This window comes from Amblyraja radiata, chromosome 41 (genome assembly GCF_010909765.2).
Source record: "Amblyraja radiata isolate CabotCenter1 chromosome 41, sAmbRad1.1.pri, whole genome shotgun sequence".
In the NCBI taxonomy this organism is placed as follows: Eukaryota; Metazoa; Chordata; class Chondrichthyes; order Rajiformes; family Rajidae; genus Amblyraja; species Amblyraja radiata.
Genome location: NC_045996.1, coordinates 2,867,910 through 2,890,112, shown reverse-complemented (window position 1 = coordinate 2,890,112; position 22,203 = coordinate 2,867,910). Strand labels below are relative to the sequence as shown.

General features: G+C 43.1%; 1 protein-coding gene across 7 annotated transcripts in view; it reads left to right on the top strand.

Moving 5' to 3' along the window:
• The window catches only part of ryr1 (ryanodine receptor 1), a 604,017-nt gene that overhangs the window by 378,254 nt on the left and 203,560 nt on the right, over nucleotides 1-22,203 (top strand). For all 7 annotated transcript variants that reach the window (XM_033014584.1, XM_033014582.1, XM_033014581.1 and 4 more), the window contains 3 exons: nucleotides 595-710; nucleotides 1,960-2,027; nucleotides 7,590-7,711. In XM_033014584.1, the coding sequence (XP_032870475.1) occupies nucleotides 595-710; nucleotides 1,960-2,027; nucleotides 7,590-7,711 (306 nt within the window). The remainder of the gene's footprint in view (nucleotides 1-594; nucleotides 711-1,959; nucleotides 2,028-7,589; nucleotides 7,712-22,203) is intronic.

Here is a 22,203-nt window from a genome sequence, read left to right as displayed (position 1 = left end):
TCCACAACCCTCTAAACCCTTCCTATTCAGTGTCTTTTAAATATTATTACACCTGCTTCAACTTACCTTGTTTGGCAGCACATTGCATATACCCACCTGTGTGGAAAAAGGGCATTATCCTAAGCTTCACAAAGAAGTGGATAATGAGATAGATGATGTGTTGGTTTTAAATTTCCCCAATTCCCTAGATTCGGGGGAGGTTAGATTGTAATTATAGCAAATGTGACTACATTTCCAAAATGGAGGAAAACGGAGAGCAGGAGCCAGTAGGATGAACGTCTATCATGAGGAAAGTATAAGGGATGCACAATGCCAACCAACTGATATAATTAGACATTATGTGTGGAGGAACTTTCCACAAACTATGCTGTCATACTTTGTGGGTCTCAACCACATGTGTAACTGAGTTATTGTCATTAGATCATCTGGAACTCCGCTCACCATCAAAGGGTGACCATAGTTGAAGTTAAAGAAATCTCAAAACATGGTCTCATTTTGGAGAGAATGATAATCATTACACTGAAACACGTTTATTACATTAACAGTTCATATTTATAATGTTTATAAAGTAGCAATTTTTTTCATCTTTTCTAGAGGTATGAAAGATATGGAATTGGACACATCTTCAATCGAGAAGAGATTTGCCTTTGGTTTCCTGAAGAAATTGTTGCAGTGGTTGGACATAGCTCAAGAGTTTGTTTTACACATAGGTAAGTAGTGAAACTACTACATACATTTATATACTAGAAAATAAATGTTCATTTGGAAAGCGTAACTCTAAATGTATGATGTTCATTTTTCGTCCCACATATAATAGAGACCATGGACTTAGAGATTCTTCAACATCCAGAGAAGAGTTAATCCCTTGAAATAATTTTTTTTAAACTTGTGCACAGAGAGAAAATGCGTTTTGTGCATGTTTTAACACACTTATGCCTGTTTCCAGGGGTAGTCTTACCCATTGCAAAATTGAATCTGGCATTTCCAGGTTGAAAAACCTCTTGCCTGTCATTTTTCTGTCATCATTACCTGCTTGGTTACATCAGCAACATATACCATGATTACTTACATTGTTCCATCAGAATTTAATCTAAAAGTCACATTCCAACGAGGAGAAACCTTGCATAAAATCAGCATCTACATATACATTAATGCCACAATCATTTATATGACCTACAGTCGTCACCTGATAAATATGGCAACATTTCTATATTATCATTGCAATGCTGCGATTATTGTATCTGCAGTATATTCGTGAATGAGTAACGGTGCAAACTACCCTCATGCTTACTTAAAAGCATATTTCAACGTTAGCAGTTATTATTTGATGCTCCTGACATGGGCTCAGACTTAAACTCAGCCCCGATTATTATCAAAATTGGGTGGTATCTAATTTCTTGGAAATTTAAGAAGCTGGAGCTGCATGAAGATTAACTAATTGATTCTATCAGGAGCAATTCTATCTATTGCATAAAATATTATTTTGCTTGGGTAAATGGCAATGAGTCATGGTAACATATGATTGTGGGATCACTTCTTAAACATATTGTTTAATATGTTATTGATTTGGTTAGGTGTCAGGAACAAGCTTAAATGTAAGAAATTTAAATTCATGAATCAGAAATGCAGCTTTACCTGGATGTTCAGGATTATGGATTAAGACATTTAGCTATTAAATAATAGATTCAATTGATTGGTAGAAGGATGCAAGAACAGTACAGGTAAATATACAGAGATACTTTCTTGTGTAAAGCAACATAATTACCTCTGCATGAAAGTTTGATAATTATTACTATGTGATTTGGTTTAATCCCTATTGTTGAATGGAGAATGAGAAAAGGATTTTGTAAATCAGCATTTTAATATAATTTGGATAATATTGCTATTTGAGCCTTGCATTTTAGTTTTGTCAGAAAAGGTTGTCCCTCCAATGTAATCTTTCCTTCTTTAATAATATAGAGGCTGTTGTTAGCAGTGGAAGAGTTGAGAAATCCCCTCATGAACAGGAGATCAAGTTCTTTGTAAAGGTATGTGTTTGAGCTTCACTAATCAAAGTAAATTGCAACGGAGGTGGCAATGCACATAGATGGAAAGTTATGAACAATTGTACTATTGATTACATTGATTGAATTAAAATAGGAATCATATTTATTCATAGTTGCAACTTTTATTTGCAGTGTTAGTTTGATGATGAATTCATGAAAGCTTGAATATATTGTCATTAAGTAATGTAAAAATTGTAATGAAACCTGTCTCCTAGATTATTTGGTATCTCGGGTTTCGCTGTCACAGTATTATCAAGTTGTGATCATTAATAGATATATTTATAGAATTTGTATGTGCTGCCAGTTTGTGTTTTATTGAATTTTTTCTCATAATAGAGCCACTGAGCTACAGTTAAAAGTCATCATATTCGTCCCAGCAGTGCAATATTAATAGGAAATGTAATTGGATTGTGCAAATATAATTGCAATGCTAATATTGAATGAAGAAAGCAGAACTCTGCCAGTAAAGTTTTATGTGACTCTTCAGAACTTAGAAGTAGTGTTAATAAGTATTATTTAGAAACACGAGGAACTGCATATACTGGAATCTTGAATAAAATGCAAATTGCTGGAGTAATTCAGTGGGTCAGGCAGGATCTCTGGAGGACATGGATAGGTGATGTTTTGTATCAGGACCCTTCCTCAGCTTGATTGTAATAGAGTGGAAGAAAACTGGAAAAGAGGTGGGAACGGGATAAAGCCTGGGAAGTGATCGGTGGATACAGGTGAGAGGGTGGAGGGGAATGGGGGGGGTTGGATTAATGGGCAGAATGGGTCTGCACCAGGGTGGAGTGGTAGCAAACTGGCTGGTATTACTTAAAATTGGATGATTCATTGTTCATACTGTAGAATTGTAAACCACTCAAGCAGACCATTATGTGCTGACCCCCCAGTTTGCATGTGGCCTCACTCTGGCAATAGAGGAGGCCCAGGAAAGAATGGTCTGTATGAGAATGGAAAGGGGAATTAAAATGGATAGCAACCGGGAGATCCAGTAGCCCTAGGTAGACTGGGCACACGCGTTAAACAAAACATTTGTCTAGACTACGCTTGATCTTGCCATTGCAAAGGAGGCACATCAGTAGCATCAAATGCCGTAGAGGAGGTTAGGTGCATGTGAATCTCTGAATCACCAGGAAGGACTGTTGGGGACCCTGGAAAGCTGTGGGGAAGGAAGTGTAGAGATAAGTGTTATTCTCCTGGAACTGCAGGAGATGTATAACCAGGGACGGAACAGTTTGGGTGGGAAGAGATCAGTGAAGCAAAGACTGACTACTCTCAATGGGAGGGGTGGGGATGGGAAGATGTATTTTGTGGATCACGTTGAAGGTGGCCGAAATGTCAGGGAATAGGGGAAGGCAAACTCTATTCTTAATCTGCCTGGGGAGAGAGGGAGCAAGAGCAGAACTGTGGGACACAGAGGAGACACAAGTGACGTCTCCGTCTACAACAACGGGGACAACCACTTTTATTAAAGCCAAAGACATTTTAGATGTCCTAGAAAGGAAAACCTCATCTTGGGAGCAGATTCAGCAGAGGTGGAGAAGTTGAGAGTAGGGGATGATGTCCTTGCAAGAGACATGGTGGGAGGAAGTGTAGTTAAGATAACTGTGGGAGTTAGTGGATTTATAGTAGACATTAGTCAATAGTCTTTCCTCTGGAGATTGAGAAAGGGTTGAGAGCTGTCAGAGATAGCTCAACTTGGACACCTGAAGTGGTACCCAGCCATGCACACACTACGGATGAGCACTTACTGTTCATGCAAACACTGCCTGACTGTGGCCAAATCTCGTCCGATTTTCATTTTATCATTCTGTAATAGTAGAGTAAGTGAAATTTAAACATAACTTTTTTCTAGCTATATGCCTAGAAGTTGAATTTCGTATATATGCAGTGTTCTAAACTGCCATTGTGTTTAATTCTAAAAGCAGTATAGGTCACTTATAGATTACTTGATATTTGCAGAACAGTTTTGAAATGCAGACATTCATATTTTTTAATACTCAAAATCACTTTAATATCTATATGTTTGTTTTGTTTAGTTTAGTAAAATAGCGCTGAAACAGGCTCCTCATCCCACCGAGTCCACACCGACCAGCAATCCCCATGCATTAACACTATCCTACACTAAGGGCAATTTTTATATTCATACCAAGCCAATTAACCTACAAACCTGTACATCTTTGGAGAGTGGGAGAAAACCAAATCTGAAGCTATTTAGTGGAGCCAACATTGATTGAATTGATTGAGATAGAAAATGGAAATGAACTGTTCGGCCTACCAATTAACCTACAATGCAATTCTGTTTGGTTATGTTTCTTATAAAGCGTAACTCTCATCAGTCTTCAAATGATCGATAGCTTTTCTTGTGTTGAATTAAATGATTTGAAAGACATTTGATTTTTAGTAAAGTTCAAGCCCAAAAAGAAGGAAGAGTGATGGCATTATGTATAGAAAATGGCTTTGGGGGACCGCTTTCTTTCAACTCAGAAATAGCTATTTACTATGCCTTTAGAGTTATAGTAAACTGATTTGTTTGAGCTGTAAGAAAGCACGGGGCAGTGTTCTCAAGCGTTGGTTTTACAGTCAGGCGGAATGAGCGTGTCTTTGGTGAAATGGACACCGAGTCTACGTTTTGGCCTCGCCAATTTAAAGGAGGCCCAATGGGATGCAAATAATCAGTAGATGAAGTGATGGAAGGTGCATCTGAATTTCTGTCCTACCTGGAAGAGCTGCTGCGGTCCCTAAATGGAGGTGAGGGAGGAGGTGTAGGGACTAGTGTTACATCTACTATAGTTGCAGAGGAAAGTACCTGGGGGAGGGTGTGGTTGGGGTGGGAAGGGATGAGTGAACCAAGGAGTTGCAAAAGGAGTGGTCTCTAGGGAAAGTGGAAAGGGGTGAGGCCTAGAACAGGACATCTTGGCTGTCTTAGAGTGGAATGCCTCATCTTAAGTTGAAGAAATTGAGAGTAGGGGATGGCAATTTTCGAGATGAAGGCAGAAGTGTGGTCAAGATAGAACCATGTGAAACAAGCGTGTGTCCAGCGAAATGATCATCTAGTCTATGCTTGGACTCACCGATGTAAAGCAAGCTAAATGGGAGGCTAAACATTCAGTAGATAAGCTGAGTGAAGATGCATCTGAATTTCTGTCTTACCTAGAAGGGCTGCTGGGGTCCCTGGATAGAGGTAATTTTCCGTAAGTGTTCAACACCACAGACGATATAGGGAGAAAAAAGAAAAACTATCCCAACGGTAGAGTTGAAACTGGAGATAATAGGTTTCAAATTGGGGAGAAAAGACACTATCCATGAGCAGGGTCCTGTTTCCACTTCAATCTCCACTTCACACCTACTTAAAGCAAGACTCCAGTCTGAAAAGACTGTACCCTTTCCCACCGGCCCCTGTCCAATCACCACTTAAACACCCAAATACAGCATGACTGCAAAAGATTGCGGCCACGTCCACTACCCACCCCCTCTGTGCTGCACAACATCACTTCTCCATCAACAACAATATAAATATAGGAGGTGGAGAGGCTGTTCAGAAGACAGAAAAGCCTGAAATCTCCAGGACTGGACAATGTTTCCCCCTCTACCTCAAGCTCTGTGCCGAACAACTGGCACTGGTCTACACAGACATTTTCAACCAGTCCCTGCAAACCTGTACTGTCCCTGCCTGCTTCAAAGTCTCCACTATTGTCCCTGTAGCCAAACAGGCAAGGATTACTGGTCTTAATGACTATAGGCCTGTCGCACTGACCTCTGTAATAATAATAATAATGGATGGGATTTATCTAGCGCCTTTCTAATACTCAAGTCATGAAGACCCTTGAAAAGCATGTGCTGGCCAAGCTGAAAAATATCACAAACCCCCTGCTGGACACTCTGCAGTTTGCATATCGGGCCAATAGATCTGTGGATGACGCAGTCAACCTGGGCCTGCACTTCATCCTCCAGCACCTAGACCGCAAGGGGACCTATGCAAGGATTTTGTTTGTTGATTTTAGCTCTGCATTCAACACCATTGTCCAAGAGCTACTGCGCTCCAAACTTTCCAAGTTGACTGTGCCTGAACCCCTCTGTTGGTGGATCACCAGCTTCCTGACAGACAGGAAGCAGCATGTGAGGCTGGGAAAGCACATCTCGGACCCGCAGACACTCAGTAAAGGAGCACTGCAAGGCTGCTTTCTCTACTCTCTCTACACCAATGACTGCACCTCCACTGACTCCTCTGTCAAGCTTCTCAAGTTTGTGGACGACACGACCCTAGTTGGATTGATCTAGGATGGGGAGGAATCTGCCTACAGACAGGAAGTGACACAGCTGGCGTCCTGGTGCTCAATGCTCCTAAGAAAGTGGAATTGATTGTAGACTTTAGGAGAGCTCCCCCTCCTCTCACCCCACTCACCATCAACAACACCACAGTCTCATCTGTGGAGTCTTTTAAGTTCCTGGGAACCATCATCTCCAAGGACCTTAAATGGGTGGCCACCATCGACTCCGCAGTCAAAAAGGCACACCAGAGGATATACTTCCTGCGGCAGCTGAGGAAGCACAATCTGCCGCAGGCAATGATGGTCCAATTCTACACGGCCATCGTAGAGTCTGTCCTCACCTTCTCCATCATGGTCTGGTTTGGCTCAGCCACCAAGCATGCCATCTGGAGGCTGCAGCAAATCGTCCAATCAACTGAGAAGGTTATTGGCTGCAACCTTCCCTCCAGTGACGAACTGTACATTGCAAGGGCCAGTAAGCGAGGGGGCAAGATCATCTCTGACCCCTCTCACCTTGGCCACAAACCCTTTGAATCATTTCCCTCTGGAAGGCGACTCCGGACTGTCAAAGCTGCCACAGCCAGACATAAAAGCAGATTTTTTTCCACGAGTAGTAGCTCTACTCAATAACCAAAAATGTGTAGCCTCCTTTTGCTCTGGTATTTTATTTAATTCACATGTATAATCAATAATGTTTTATTATTAATGTTTAATGTTTTATGTGACATTCCTAATTGTCACTGTATGTCATGTTGTCCCTTGCGTGCGGAGCATCCAAGGCAAATTCCTTGTATGTGAATACTTGGTCAATAAACTTATTCATTCATTCATTCATTCATTTATGAATTTGTGCCTCAAAGGAAATCGAGGGAGAAAGAAAAAGGCACGGCTATCAGAACTTGGGAATGGGAATGACGAGATTGGTTTTGTAAAGTTGAATGGGCCTTGTTGTCTTAACACCCACTGTAATAATTCTATAATTTTGTTCTTTAAAATAAGTTTTAAAATAAGTCTTAAAATATTTTCCCTGCTCAAAGCTATTTTGCACAGCCTATTGTATGTGAAATAACAAAGCAAGCAGAAACTGTTATATTGGAACTAAATGTATGTTGTCTGATCATGGTATCTGAAGACTGTGAGGGTCTTGAATCAGATTTTGCACATGTTCATCCACTGTCTGGAAAATGCATTAACATGTTGATTTATTGTTTAGTCTGACACATTTTCAAACTGAAACTTCAACCTCAAATACATTTATTTTTTTCCTCAGATTTTGCTCCCATTGATTAATCAATACTTCAAGAACCATTGCTTATACTTCCTTTCAACTCCAGCTGAACTCCTGGGCAGTGGAGGACATGCCTCAAACAAAGAAAAGGAAATGATAGCCAGGTATTTGTCATAGGCAATTATACCTATTATTATAATTTATAAAAGTAAAGACTGCAAAGGTTTGAATGGTGGAGACAGTAATGTTCATGTTTTCTTTCTGAGTTTGTTATTCTTTTCACACTGTTTTTCATTATTATGTTTACTCAACCAACACTGACTATTTCATGATTTTACTTCGGAGTCACGTGAGTGACTGCGTGAAGAAGAAGGGCCGTCCGTCTGCGTGCGCGTCATTACGTCTGAAAGCAACGCGCGCAACGGACTGGAGAGGCACTGCGTTCTCCCAGCCGTTGGGATGTTAAAAATGGTGGCAGGTAAGAAAAGTTGAACCATTTATCCTGCGCTTTCTGTTCGGGCTAAGGAATTATTTGTTTTTCAAAGCCCCAAAAAATGTCGAAGAGACGGTCCGCGGGGAAACCGGCTGCCGAAGACCGCAGCATTCCCAGTAGCGAACGACGGTCATTTTCGCCGACATTGCCGCCGGCATCAGAATCGGCAGCAGCAGACTTGGTGCAGGAGGAAAGCACCGTGGTGGTCCCGGCGGGACATAAAGCCACTCATAAGTCTGCCAAACCCGTAGACTCGGATGAGTCCGGGGAAGAGGGATACCCTCCCTCATCGGGAAGCGTCCGAGGACGACTCTCCCACATGGAGCAGCTTGTGGAGAAGCTGCTCCACAATGATAAACTCCGGAGAAAGGAGCAATATCAGCACGAGTCCCTTCTACAGACCGTGCCAGCAGCCTCATACTCTGGGCAGCAATATGTCTTTCCCATGGAAGGGTGAAGTACATACGGTGATTACCCGGATTCAGAGTTTGGAAGCACAGGGGGGGGAACACTCCCAGGGGAGATTGGAGGAAGAAACCCTGAACAGGTACCCCCCACCATCTAACTGTGCTTCCCTCAAGGTTTAAGCGGTGAACCGTATAATTTGGGGGCAAATAGGTCCCATCATCAGGAACCAGGAACTGAAGTTCCAAAAAGTATTAAACCTGCTGGGGTCTGGAATTACTTCGTCTGCAGGAGGTGTGGAAAGAGGCCTCCTCACTGACAGGGAACCATGGCACTGCTATGTAATGCCCGCTTCGAAATAAACTGCATTCGGAAAGAGGCAATAAAACCAGCAATAAATTCGAAGTTTGCAGCTCTTTGCAAAGCTAGCGACATCCAGCCCGCAAACTACCTGTTTGGGGAAGACCTGTCAAGACAGGTACGGGACCTGGATGACCAGGCAAAAACCGTGCGCCTCATAACAAGAGGTCAGGCCACACCCAGGGGTCCATCCACGAGATTCCACCCCTACAGCTCTTGGCGTTTTACACCTAGAGAGCCAGGCACCGGAGGAAGATTCACACCTGAGTCAAGGTCTTTTTTAGAGGCAGGCCTCAGCAGGCCGACAGTGAGGATGAGGAGAGAGCAACCACCAGCTCTGCTCCCCAAACCTCGCGGACGAAAACCATCGCCACGCCGCCAGTAACAACAGAGGTAAGTCATAGAATCATAGAATCATAGAAAGTAGGTGCGAGAGTAGACCACCAGGTCCGTCGAGCCCGCACCGCCATTCACTCATGGCTGAACACTAAACAGACACACTTACCCACAAACAGTAGACACAAGACACAGAACACAAGACACTACCCTCCCCTTTATACCGCTATCACCCCTCTCCACCCCAAGAACCGCGTGATCTCCTGGGGGAGGCAAAAAAACGGATAAAAACCCAGGTCCAATTCGGGAAAAAAATCCGGGAAATTCCTCTCCGACCCCAATCCAGGCGATCGACACTTGTCCAGGAGATCACTCAGGTCTTACTATACTAACCATACCTAGGTCCATATCCCTGCCCTCTCCCCGTAGCCCCTTATCCCCTTGGCAGCTAAAAAACCATCTATTTTTGACTTAAATATATTTAACGTTTCTGCTTCCACTGCTCCCTGGGGCAGTGAATTCCACAAACTAACCACCCTCTGGGTGAAGAAGTTCTTCCTCATCTCAGTTTTAAAAGAGCCCCCCCTCACTCTGCAACTATGTCTCCTAGTTCTAGCCCCCCCGATCATTGGGAACATCCTCGGTGCATCCACCCGATCAAGGCCCCTCACGATCTTATACGTTTCAATGAGATCGCCTCTCATTCTTCTAAACTCCAGAGAGTAGAGTCCCAGCTTACTTAACCTTTCCTCATATGTCAATCCCCTCATTGCAGGAATTAATCTTGTAAACCTTCGCTGCACTGCCTCCAGGGCTAGTACATCCTTTCTTAAGTATGGACCCCAGAACTGTACACAGTATTCCAAATGTGGTCTCACTAATACTGTGTACAGCTGCAGCAAGACCTCCGTGTTTTTATACTCAATCCCCCTAGCAATAAAGGCCAAAACTCCATTGGCCTTCCTGATTGCTTGCTGCACCTGCATACTGACTTTTAGTGATTCATGTACTAATACCCCTAGATCCCTTTGCGTTGCATTACAACGCAGCTCCTCCTCATTTAGAAAATAACTTGCCCTATCATTTTTTTCCCCAAAGTGAATGACTTCACATTTATTAGTATTAAATTTCATCTGCCAAGTTGTTGCCCACTCACCTAGCTTATCTATATCCTTTTGCAGACTCTTCCTATCCTCCTCATCCCCTACTTTCCCTCCCATTTTCGTATCGTCCGCAAATTTTGATATATTACACTTGGTTCCCTCCTCCAAATCATTTATATAAATTGTGAACAACTGGGGTCCCAGCACCGACCCTTGCGGAACCCCGCTAGTTACCGGTTGCCATCCCGAGTATGAACCATTTATCCCCACTCTCTGCTTCCTATTTGTTAGCCAATCCTCTACCCATGCTAATATATTACCCCCAATCCCATAATTTTTTATTTTTAGCAATAGTCTCTTATGTGGCACCTTGTCAAAAGCCTTTTGGAAGTCCAAGTATACCACATCCACCGGTTCCCCTTTATCCACCCGGGTTGTTACTTCCTCAAAGAATTCGAGCAGATTCGTTAAACACGATTTCCCCTTCACAAAACTATGCTGGTTCTGTCTGATGAAGTCATGTTTATCCAAGTGCCCCGTTAGTGTTTCTTTAATAATTGTCTCTAACATTTTACCCACCACCGATGTTAGACTAACCGGTCTATAGTTACCCGCCTTCTGTTTACTTCCTTTTTTAAATATAGGTGTTACATTGGCCATTTTCCAATCCACTGGGACCGTTCCTGCCTCCAGGGAGTTTTGGAAAATTATCACCAATGCATCCACAATCCCCACTGCTATCTCCCTCAAGACCCTTGGATGTAATCCATCAGGCCCAGGGGATTTATCCTCCTTCAGTCTCATTAATTTCCCTAATACCACCTCCTTGGTGATCTTAATAGTATTTAGCTCCTCCATTCCTACCGCCTCCTGTTTATCCAGCGTTGGAATATTTTTTGTGTCTTCTATGGTGAAGACTGATACAAAATACTCGTTTAATGCCTTTGCCATTTCCATGTTCCCCACCAACAACTCTCCAGTCTCACCCTCCAATGGACCAACGTTCACCTTAGCCACCCTTTTTCTTTTTATATAGCTATAAAAACTCTTACTATTAGTTTTTATGTTGTTCGCTAAATTCCTTTCATAGTCTATTTTCCCCGTCTTAATTAATCTCTTAGTTACTTTTTGTTGACCTTTAAATGCTTCCCAATCCTCTACCCTCCCACTATCTCTGGCTACCTTATATGCCCTTGCCTTCAGCCGAATACTATCCTTTATAGTCTTACTGAGCCATGGCTGACTGTTCTTACCCTTACCCCTTTTTTTCTTCATAGGAATAAATTTTTCTTGAAGGTTATACAGTAGATCCTTAAACGTACACCACTGCTCATGTACCGAGTCAAACCAGTTCCTCAGGGAACATACCAGACGAACCTCACTTACAGGTGGGGGGAAGGTTAAAATACTTCTTAAAAGAATGGTGTTGGGTTACTAAGGATCCATTCATACTGCACAGTATAGAAGGATTCAAAATTGAGTTCAATTTGAATTCATCACCACCACCAACACATTCTAATATTTGCACATATGTCTTTTCCCAAAAAGAGACAATGAATATACAAAAAGAAATGAAAAGTTATCTGACAATATGTTATTGAGAGGTCATACACAGAACCTCACCAATTTATATCCAATTTATTTTCAAAAGAGAAAAAAGATGGAGGGATCCGTATTATTTTGGATCTTACGGAACTCAATACATATGTGCAATATAAACACTTTAAAATGGACAATTTTGGAACAGCAACTCAGTTGGTTTCCAAAAATGGCTATATGGCATGCATCGACCTCAAAGATGCATACTATTCGGTGTCTATTCCCAAAGAGTATAGGAGATATTTGAAGTTTACCTGCATGGGTCAATAATGGCAATACAATGCTCTGCCAAATGGATTGACATCAGCCCCTAGACTGTTTACCAAATTACTGAAACCAATTCTGGGGCTGCTAAGATTTCAAAATCACATAGTCATGGCATATTTGGATGACATTTTCATCTTTGGAGTCACCAAAGAATTGGCAGAAGCAACAGTCAAGGCAACCAAAACCCTGTTTGAAAAACGTGGGTTCCTAATCCATCCAGTTAAATCAAAATTAACTCCTACCAAGGTAATTGATTACCTAGGATTTACTATCAATACAGTAACCATGTTGGTGACTTTGCCTAAAGGCAAACAACAAGACTTGAGGAAAGCCTGCAATGATCTGATAGAAAAACACAAACCAACAATCAGACAAACAGCAAGTGTAATTGGCAAATTGGTAGCTGCCTTTCCTGCAGTACGCTACGGACCTTTGCATTACCAGCATTTACAGCGGGCAAAGGAACGAGCATTGAAATTGCATGCAGGTCAGTTTGGCAAATCTATGCGGTTACCAGCTGAAGCCATTATTTAACTACAATGGTGGATGGCAAACATAAGACTCAGCTCAAGAAAAATCTTACTTGCGAGCCCATCAGTGTTTCTCCAAACCGACGCAAGCGGTTTAGGATGGGGAGCCACAAACACAGTCAGGAGCTGTGGAGGCAGATGGAATGAGCAAAAGTCTACTATACTCCAACTATATGGAATCAATTACCTAGAATTGTTGGGGGCACAATATAGGCTCAAGTCTCTCTGTAACAACATGCAACATGTGCATGTTCAAATTCAGATTGATAACACTACTGCTGTAGCATATATCAATCACATGGGTGGTGTAAAATCTGTATCCTGTGACAGAGTATCTAACCTAATTTGGCACTGGTGCATCGAGAGGGATATTTGGGTCACGGCAGTATATCTACCAGGAAGATATAACACGGTGGCAGATGCAAGGTCACGAATGTTTAATGATAATATAGAATGGATGTTGAATCGTATGGTATTCAATGAAATAACTATACGATTTGGCACTCCAGATTTGGATCTGTTTGCATCTAGATTAAACCATCAATTACCCAGATATGTGTCCTGGGAGCTGGACCCAGGAGCAGAGTCAGTGGATGCTTTTTCTCTAAACTGGGGAGGAATGTATATTTATGCTTTCCCACCATTCTGCCTCATAAACCGATGCTTGACTAAAATCAAGCAAGACAAAGCCACAGGCATTTTAGTAGTACCAGATTGGCCTACACAAGCCTGGTTCCCGAAAATATTGGGGATCATAGTCCAGCCATTAATGGTTGTACCTAAGAGGAGAGATCTCCTAGTAAACCCAGTTTCAGGGAGCAACCATTCACTTTCTGACCGGATTAATTTGTTGGTTTGCAGATTCTGAGGAAGCCATTTCAAGACATTGGACTATCCAAACGAACTGTGGATGTCATCACAAAGGCATGGAGGGTCAGTACCAAAAAACAATACGCCACTCATATTAAGAAGTGGGAAGCTTTCTGCCATGCAAACGATATAACATACAACACAGTTCGGATAACGGATGTCTTGGAGTTCCTATCAGCCCTGTACTATGACTATAAATTAAGTTATAGCGCAATCAACAGTGCCAGATGTGCACTATCCTCCTATCTGACACTGGAGGCAGGGCACGGGCCGATAGGAACGCACCCCTTCGTAAAAAAATTCATGAAGGGAATTTACAATTCGATACCCCCAAGGCCTAGGTACACGGACACATGGGATGTGAGCATGGTACTGACCTTACTTCGTCAGTGGGGACAGCAAATGGCCTTATCTTTGTCAAAACTAACATTGAAAGTGGTTATGCTGATGGCGCTAATAACAGCCCAAATAGTCCAGACACTACAAAAACTACGACTGGACTACATGACCAGCAATACGAATAACATAACATTCGTTGTTAAGGACCTGATCAAACAGAGCAGGCCAGGAATGCCAGGGATGAAGATCCAGTTCCTGGCATATCCAGAGGACCAACGATTGTGTGTGGTAACTCATTTACACCACTACCTGAGAGTCACGGAGAACCTCAGAGGCTCAGAACAATCGGTCCTCATCAGCCACAAGAAACCACACCGAAAGGTGTCAACACAAACTATCTCCAGATGGTTAAAGGAGGTAATGGTGGTAGCGGGAATAAATACTCATATCTTTAAACCTCACTCCACCAGGGCTGCATCTACGTCGGCAGCAAGAATGATGGACGTGCCCCTTGATGACATCCTAGCGGCTGCAGGATGGGTGAACGAAAGAACGTTTCAGCGGTTTTATAACAAACCCATTATCGGACCAGGGGTATTTGCTCGTGCCATCCTAAGTTCTGTTACCTAGTTTTCCCACAGGTTCGGAGGGGAAGCTAACAAAACATTTATTTTTCTTTATTTTAAAGCATCAGTGTCTTTACTAACTACGTTATGTCTGAATGCTTTAATAATACTCTCATCCATGGTCAATCCATTCAGTGTGTGACGCCTGGATTCGTAACCGGTGTAAAATCACAGAGCTTTGAAATCTTCACGTAGTCACTCACGTGACTCCGAAGTAAAATAATAAGATTAAACGAGAACTTACCAGTTTGAAGTTTGATCTTGATTTTATGAGGAGTTACGATGAGCGATTACGTGCCCACCGCTCCCACCCTCATATTATCAAGGTCATATGGAAGTTCTAGTTTTTCACAATCTTACTATTCTCAGGTCTTCTTTTTTATCTGTGATTTAACCGCTGCTTTGAAGATTGACGCGCACGCAGACGGACGGCCCTTCTTCTTCACGTAATCACTCATCGTAACTCCTCATAAAATCAAGATCAAACTTCAAACTGGTAAGTTCTCGTTTAATCTTACTATTAAATTGCATAGCTTTCCAACTAGGATAGTAACATTTGCAAGAGGGGTCAGCATTGTGCAACCTTTGCTTTCATCGTTTTGTTTATTTGAGGTATCAGATGCCTGAAAACTATATATATTTCCAGATATTTGCCATATAGGCTCTAGTGAGCCACACTGATATATGATCAATGGGAAAGAAAACAAGTGCTTTCACTTACTCACCTATATATTAATTAAGTACCCAAGGCCTGATGGGATCTATCCAAAATTATGAGGGAGGCAAGAGAGGAGATTGAGGGGGTCATTGCCGAGGATTTCTTCTCAAGTCACGGGCGACGTCTCGGAGGACCATGGAGTGGCCAATGGTGTTGTGAAGGGAAGTAGAGAGAATCTCCAGAAATCCACCAATTTCAGTGACATCTGCTGGTGAACCTCACGACAGTGGTAGTGAAACTATTGCAGAGAATTTTCAGAGATAGAATTTACTCCCATTTGGAAGAGACTGGGTTAATTAGGGATAACTAGCACCGCTTTGTACGTGGCAGGTCATATCTTACTCACAATTGAGTGTTTTGAGGAGGTGGCCAAAAGAGATTATTGAAGGTAGGGCGATGGATGGATTATTCATGGATTTTAGTAAGGTTCTTGATAATGCTATCATGGTAGGCTGATCCAAAAGATTAAGATGTATAGGATTCATGATGACTTGATTGTATGGATTCAGTACTGGGATATTCATCAAAAACAGAGGGTTGTGGTGGAAGGTAGATATTCTGGCTGGAGCTCTGTGACCAGTGGATCTGTGCTGGGACCTCTTCTTCTTCTTGCGTTTAAGGCAGCAGTGGTTACGTAACGCCCTCCAGACCCTGTAGCCAGTTCAATGTGCTGTTGTCGAGGACCGTGAGGTCTACCCCTCCACCAGGGGGGCGGAGGACAGCGCAGTCGATAATGACGTGCTGTGTTGTTTGCTGGTTTGCTCCACACACTCAGGCTGCTGATAAATGCAGCCCCCAGCGATGCATGTTGGCGGTGAACCCTGTACGGAGCCGGTTCAGGGCGACCCACACTTTGCGGGGCAGGTCCGAGCCGGGTGGTGTTCGGTGCAACAGCGAATTGTGGAGGTCGCGAAGTCTGTTCTCAGCTGGTTCTCCATGCTCCTAGTGTGTTGAAACCGGAGCCACAGAGGGTCGCTGCGTGACGGGAGAAGGGGCGACGAGATGACAGGCTTTGAGGTCCAAATTGCTCTGAGTCCTGGGCGAGGTGGTGCAAAGGAAGTTTGGCGTCCGATGGGGCCTTGCACACCAACCTGTGGGTGAAGGTAGACAAAAGTACTGGAGAAACTCAGCGGGTGCAGCAGCATCTATGGAGCGAAGGAAATATGCAACGTTTCGGTCCAAAACGTTGCCTATTTCCTTCGCTCCATAGATGCTGCTGCACCCGCTGAGTTTCTCCAGTACTTCCTTCGATTTTCCAGCATTTGCAGTTCCTTCTTAAAAGCCTGTGAGTGAAGTACTCTCTGCGAAGCTTGGCAGATACCTGCGAGCACCGGCAGAAGATCCGTCTGAGTAGGACGTAGGCAGCCGGTGATGAACCGCATGGTGTCGTTGAGGATGGCGTCTAGCTTGCTAGTATGAGCGCGGCCTACTCAGCGGCGCTGTACACGAGTGCAAGACCACTGGTTCGGAGAGTAGATGTCCTGGCGCCCCATGACGATCCAGCCAAGCAACGCAGGAGGTTGTTCCGCACCGAGACTTTAGCATGGAGAGCTTCAAGGTGTTGCTTGTAGGTCAGCTGCTGATCTAGTTTCAACCAGAGGTATGTAGGAACTGGTTTATAGGGTAGGGGTGACCCATTGAGGGTGACGGTTAGCTGGCGTTAATCTTCCTTGTTGTTCAGGTGAAAGGCCGCTGCTGTGGTTTTTGCCACACTCAGTTTTAGTCTCCAGGTTTTAAGGGAGCCCGCGACAAGTTCTATATCCCCCGAGAGCACATCCTCCACGTTTGACCAACTCCTGTCCGAATGCAGAAGGGCCAGGTCATCTGCGTATCAATACTGGCGCAAAGTCGTGCGTGGCAGATCACTGATATAAAGATTGAAAAGCATGGGGGCTAGTACCGAGCCTTGGGGGACTCCGCTTCTTAGGCGTCGCAGTCGGCTAGATTGTCCGTAGCTGGTCTTGAGTACAAAACTGCGGTTGGCAAGGATGTTGGCAAGGAACCGCACTAAATGGCGGTCAGGAATGGTGAGGAGGAGCTTCAAGATCAGGCCTTGGTGCCACATTGTATCGTAGGCGGAGGTGAGGTCCACCAGTGTAACGCCCGCCTGCTGATCTGCTGATTGAGAGATATATATAAAAGTGACCTGGATATAAATGTAGATAGGTTGCTGAATAAGTTGCTGAATTGGAGAAGTTGCAGACATAGAGGAAGGCTGTCAGAAGATACAGGAGGATGTAGGTTAGCTGCAGAAATGGACCAAGAAATGGCTGATGGAGTCTAACCCAAGCAAGTGTGAGATGTTGCACTTTGTGAGGTTGAATGTAAGGGGACCATTAACTGCATTGATGTGCAGAGGGATCTTGAGTCCAAGTTCATAACTCACTGAAGGTGGCAGCTCAAGTAGATAGGGTAGTAATGAAGGTATATAACACGCATTTCCGTGCTCAATCGCTCTAGAACCATTTGCCTGGTGCATAGATAACTGAGGGGTGATCTTCAGCAGGTTTAGAGAATCATGAGAGACATATAGTGGCTTGCAAAAGTATTCATACCCCTTGAACTTTTCCACATTACAACCACAAACGTGAATGTATTTTATTGGGATTTTATGTGATAGACCAACACAAAGTGGCGCATAATTGTGAAGTGGAAGGAAAATGATACATGGTTTTCAAATTTTTTTACAAATAAAAAACTGAAACGTGTGGCGTGCAAAAGTATTCAGCCCCCTTTACTCTGATACCCCTAAATAAAATCCAGTGCAACCAATTGCCTTCAGAAGTCACCTAATTAGTAAATAGAGTCCACTTGTGTGTAATTTAATATCAGTATAAATACAGCTGTTCTGTGAAGGCCTCGGAGGTTTGTTAGAGAACATTAGTGAACAAACAGCATCATGAAGCCCAAGGAACACACCAGACAGGTCAGGGATAAAGTTGTGGAGACGTTTAAAGCAGGGTTAGGTTATAAAAAAATATCCCAAGCTTTGAACATCTCACGGAGCACTGTTCAATCCATCATCCGAAAATGGAAAGAGTATGGCACAACTGCAAACCTACCAAGACATGGCCGTCCACCTAAACTGACAGGCCGAGCAAGGAGAGCATTGATCAGAGAAGCAGCCAAGGTATGGTAACTCTGGAGGAGCTGCAGAGATCCACAGCTCAGGTGGGAGAATCTGTCCACAGGACAACTATTATTCGTGCACTCCACAAATCGGGCCTTTATGGAAGAGTGGCAAGAAGAAAGCCATTGTTGAAAAAAAGCCATAAGAAGTCCCGTTTGCAGTTTGCCACAAGCCATGTGGGGGACACAGCAAACATGTGGAGGAAGGTGCTCTGGTCAGATGAGACCAAAATTGAAGTTTTTGGCCTAAATGCAAAACGCTATGTGTGGTGGAAAACTAACACTGCACATAACCCTGAACACACCATCCCCACTGTGAAACATGGTGGTGGCAGCATCATGCTGTGGGGATGCTTTTCTTCAGCAGGGACAGGGAAGCTGGTCAGAGTTGATGGGAAGATGGATGGAGCCAAATACAGGGCAATCTTGGAAGAAAACTGTTAGAGTCTGCAAAAGACTTGTGACTGGGGCGGAGGTTCACCTTCCAGCAGGACAATGACCTTAAACATACAGCCAGAGCTACAATGGAATGGTTTAGATCAAAGCATATTCATGTGTTAGAATGGCCCAGTCAAAGTCCAGACCTAAATCCAATTGAGAATCTCTGGCAAGACTTGAAAATTGCTGTTCACAGACGCTCTCCATCCAATCTGACTGAGCTTGAGCTATTTTGCAAAGAAGAATGGGCAAAAATTTCAGTCTCTAGATGTGCAAAGCTGGTAGAGACATACCCCCAAAAGACTTGCAGCTGTAATTGCAGTGAAAGGTGGTTCTACAAAGTATTGACTCATGGGGGCTGAATACCTTTGCACGCCACACTTTTCAGTTTTTTATTTGTAAAAAAATTTGAAAACCATGTATCAATTTCCTTCCACTTCACAATTATGCACCACTTTGTGTTGGTCTATCACATAAAATTCCAATAAAATACATTTATGTTTGTGGTTGTAACGTGACAAAATGTGGAAAAGTTCAAGGGGTATGAATACTTTTGCAAGCCACTGTAGAAAACGTGAATAGTGATAATCTTTCTCACAGGATAATTGAGTCTACAGCTAGAGAGCAAAGATTTAAAATGAGAGTGGAAAGATATAAAATACATTGTTTTTCACACGGGGTGATGTATATATGGAAGGAACTGGCAGAGGTGGTACAATTACGATATCTAAAATACACTTGACCAGGCACATGGATAGGAAAGGTTTGGTGGGATAATGGCCAAGCACAAGCACAGGCAAGTAGGGATCACTCAGTTCGCTAACTTAGTATGATGGGATGAGCTGTTTGGCCTGCTTTCATCTTCTTTAGCTCTATGATTCTGTTCAAACTCACAAACCCCTCCAACCTCAGCAACCAGAGAAGAATAAACAATTCAAATTAAAGTGGATAAAATTATAATTTTGATGCTGTCATCTCAGAGTATTCAGTATAATTTATTAATTGCTGGTGGGTGCTCTTGTGGTTTGAAGTAATCTAATCCTCATTTTTAGATTCCTCATGAGGAATTGTTCCCAGCTATCCCTTATTCTCCAATTAATGAAAGGCTTTAATGTGCGCTGTGGTTTACATTAAGATTCGCAGAATTAGAGTTAATCCTGTCTACTACAATTATACATTATTTGCAATTGCTAACCTTAAATGAATTGCTACTTAAATTCAAAATGTTTATATCAATGCATAGTTGACAAAATATTTATATCGGTACCCGGACGTGGCGTCGAAGGACGACAAGCCGAAGCAAAGAAGTCGAACGCAAATAGCCGAATGGAAACGAAGCCGAATCGGCAACGAACCGAAAGCATACGAAGCCGAATCGCCAACGAACCGAAAGGGCGGGACGCCTAAAAGCCAACTAACCGAAAGGTTGCATCGCCTACAAGCCAACTAACCGAATGCCGCTCTGCCGAAAAGTCAAATAACAGACATGATGTCGCCAGGGGGTGGGACTTGTCAGGGATTGTTCCGGACCCCCGCGTCCATCACATCACTGGCCGGTGGAGACGGGAGGGTGGGGGTCATTTTCCCCACACAAGCCATTATTTGACTTTTCGGCAGAGCGGCATTCTGTTAGTTGGCTTGTAAGCGAAGCAGCCTTTACGTTAGATGGCATTTCGGCAGAGCGGCCATTCGGTGAGTTTGCTTTTAGGCGACGCATACTTTCGGTTAGTTGGTTTTTTGGCGTCCCGCCCTTTCGGTTCGTTGGCGTTTCGGCTTCGTATGCTTTTGGTTCGTTGGCGTTTCGGCTTTGTTTCCATTCGGCTATTTGGCTTCGACTTCTTTGCTGCGGCTACTCGTCCTTCGAAGCCACGTCCGCACACGGTTTATATCAATATCAAATAACATCTCTGATGTCACGATTAATTAACCCAAATTATGGATGGCATTACATGAAAGAACTGTACTGCGTTTCACAGATAGTGATCATCTTAATACCAGTTTATTCCTCTGGTTTTTAATTGATTATATCCTTTAGTTCTGTCATTTTAGAATTCGCTATTCAAATTTGAATAAACATTCAGAATATTTATGGAACTCTAGTTACAGGAATATTGACATTTCCCCAGTTATTTCACTACCTATAAATGTATCTATATATTTACAAACAGTTCAGTTTTAAAATCGTTCCCATTCTCCACACCAAGTAACCCTTCCCGTTTCAACCACAACCCATGTGCATTAATGTCTAGATGCTACCATTAAAATGGCTTGTATGGATGGCATTAAAATTGTCTACTTTTAGTTGTCACTACATCATGAAACTGACAACAACCATTGAGGTACAAGTATGTGCATTATAGTTTGAATTTTAACAATTGCTGACAGTAATCCTCTGGACCAACATTGTTGGCAGCCATCTCAAGTATAATGATAAATCAGCAAAATAACTGTATTGTATTTTTTTTTAAATGGCTGCTACTTTTTGAAACAATACTAGTAGTTCCACTTCATTACGTTAAGTGAAATTAATTAAAAGTGGTAACCACCAGGCTTTTCTAAGCAATTAGTTGGTTAGCTAATAGTGGACCCACTGAATTTTTAGTGCAGCCTAATACAGAGGGAGAAAGCCAGACGCCAAAATACTTTTAAGGGAGGAAGGAGTCTTGCCTACTGAGCCTGGCACAGAGTACAGGAAGCCATGCTGCTATCTCCAGTTCTCTAAGTGGCTAAATGTCTGAAGGTTAAACATTTTTGAAGACAGGTTCAAGTCTTATGCCCATATCTGGAAAGCTCTGCCGAGAGATGAAGCCCATCATTGCCTTGAAATGTCCATATTCATCAGGCTTAGGATCATCATTGGTATTCTGTACACAAAGAAACAGAAGTTCAACTCATTCTCTTTGAAAAGGAGTTAATTTCACAGGCATATGGATGTTCTTGGATTGTATATTTCTCAAGCGTTCAAGGGGTGATACTTACTTACTGCCTATTATGCCTCCTGGCATGTAGGGCAGCAACGAGTCCTCCACGCCTGTCTGTTCCGGGCTAGCTTCTGGACACTACCACAGGTCAGATCCATTGTTTTCATTTCCTCCTCTACAGTTCGACGCCAGGTGGTTTTGGGTCTCCCTCTTTTCCTTTCCCCTTCCGGTGTCCAGTGCAGGGCAATTCTTGGGATGCTGTCTGGTACATTTATCCTAGCATCTGTCGATAGCCCTGGAAGTCCATCACGCCCAGTAGTGTTGATTCCTTCAGTTGCTGTTTCCATAACATATTTGTTTTACGAGACAAGGTTGGTAGCCCTGTGCTCAACCTCCAACCTGGAGGACCAGTGGATCGCTCTTCGTCTCGCCTCTACCCTCCGACCTGTCCGGCATGGGAGACCCTAACAGGAGACGAATCTCCCGCTGGCATATCTCTAGGGGTCACTGAGACACACAAGC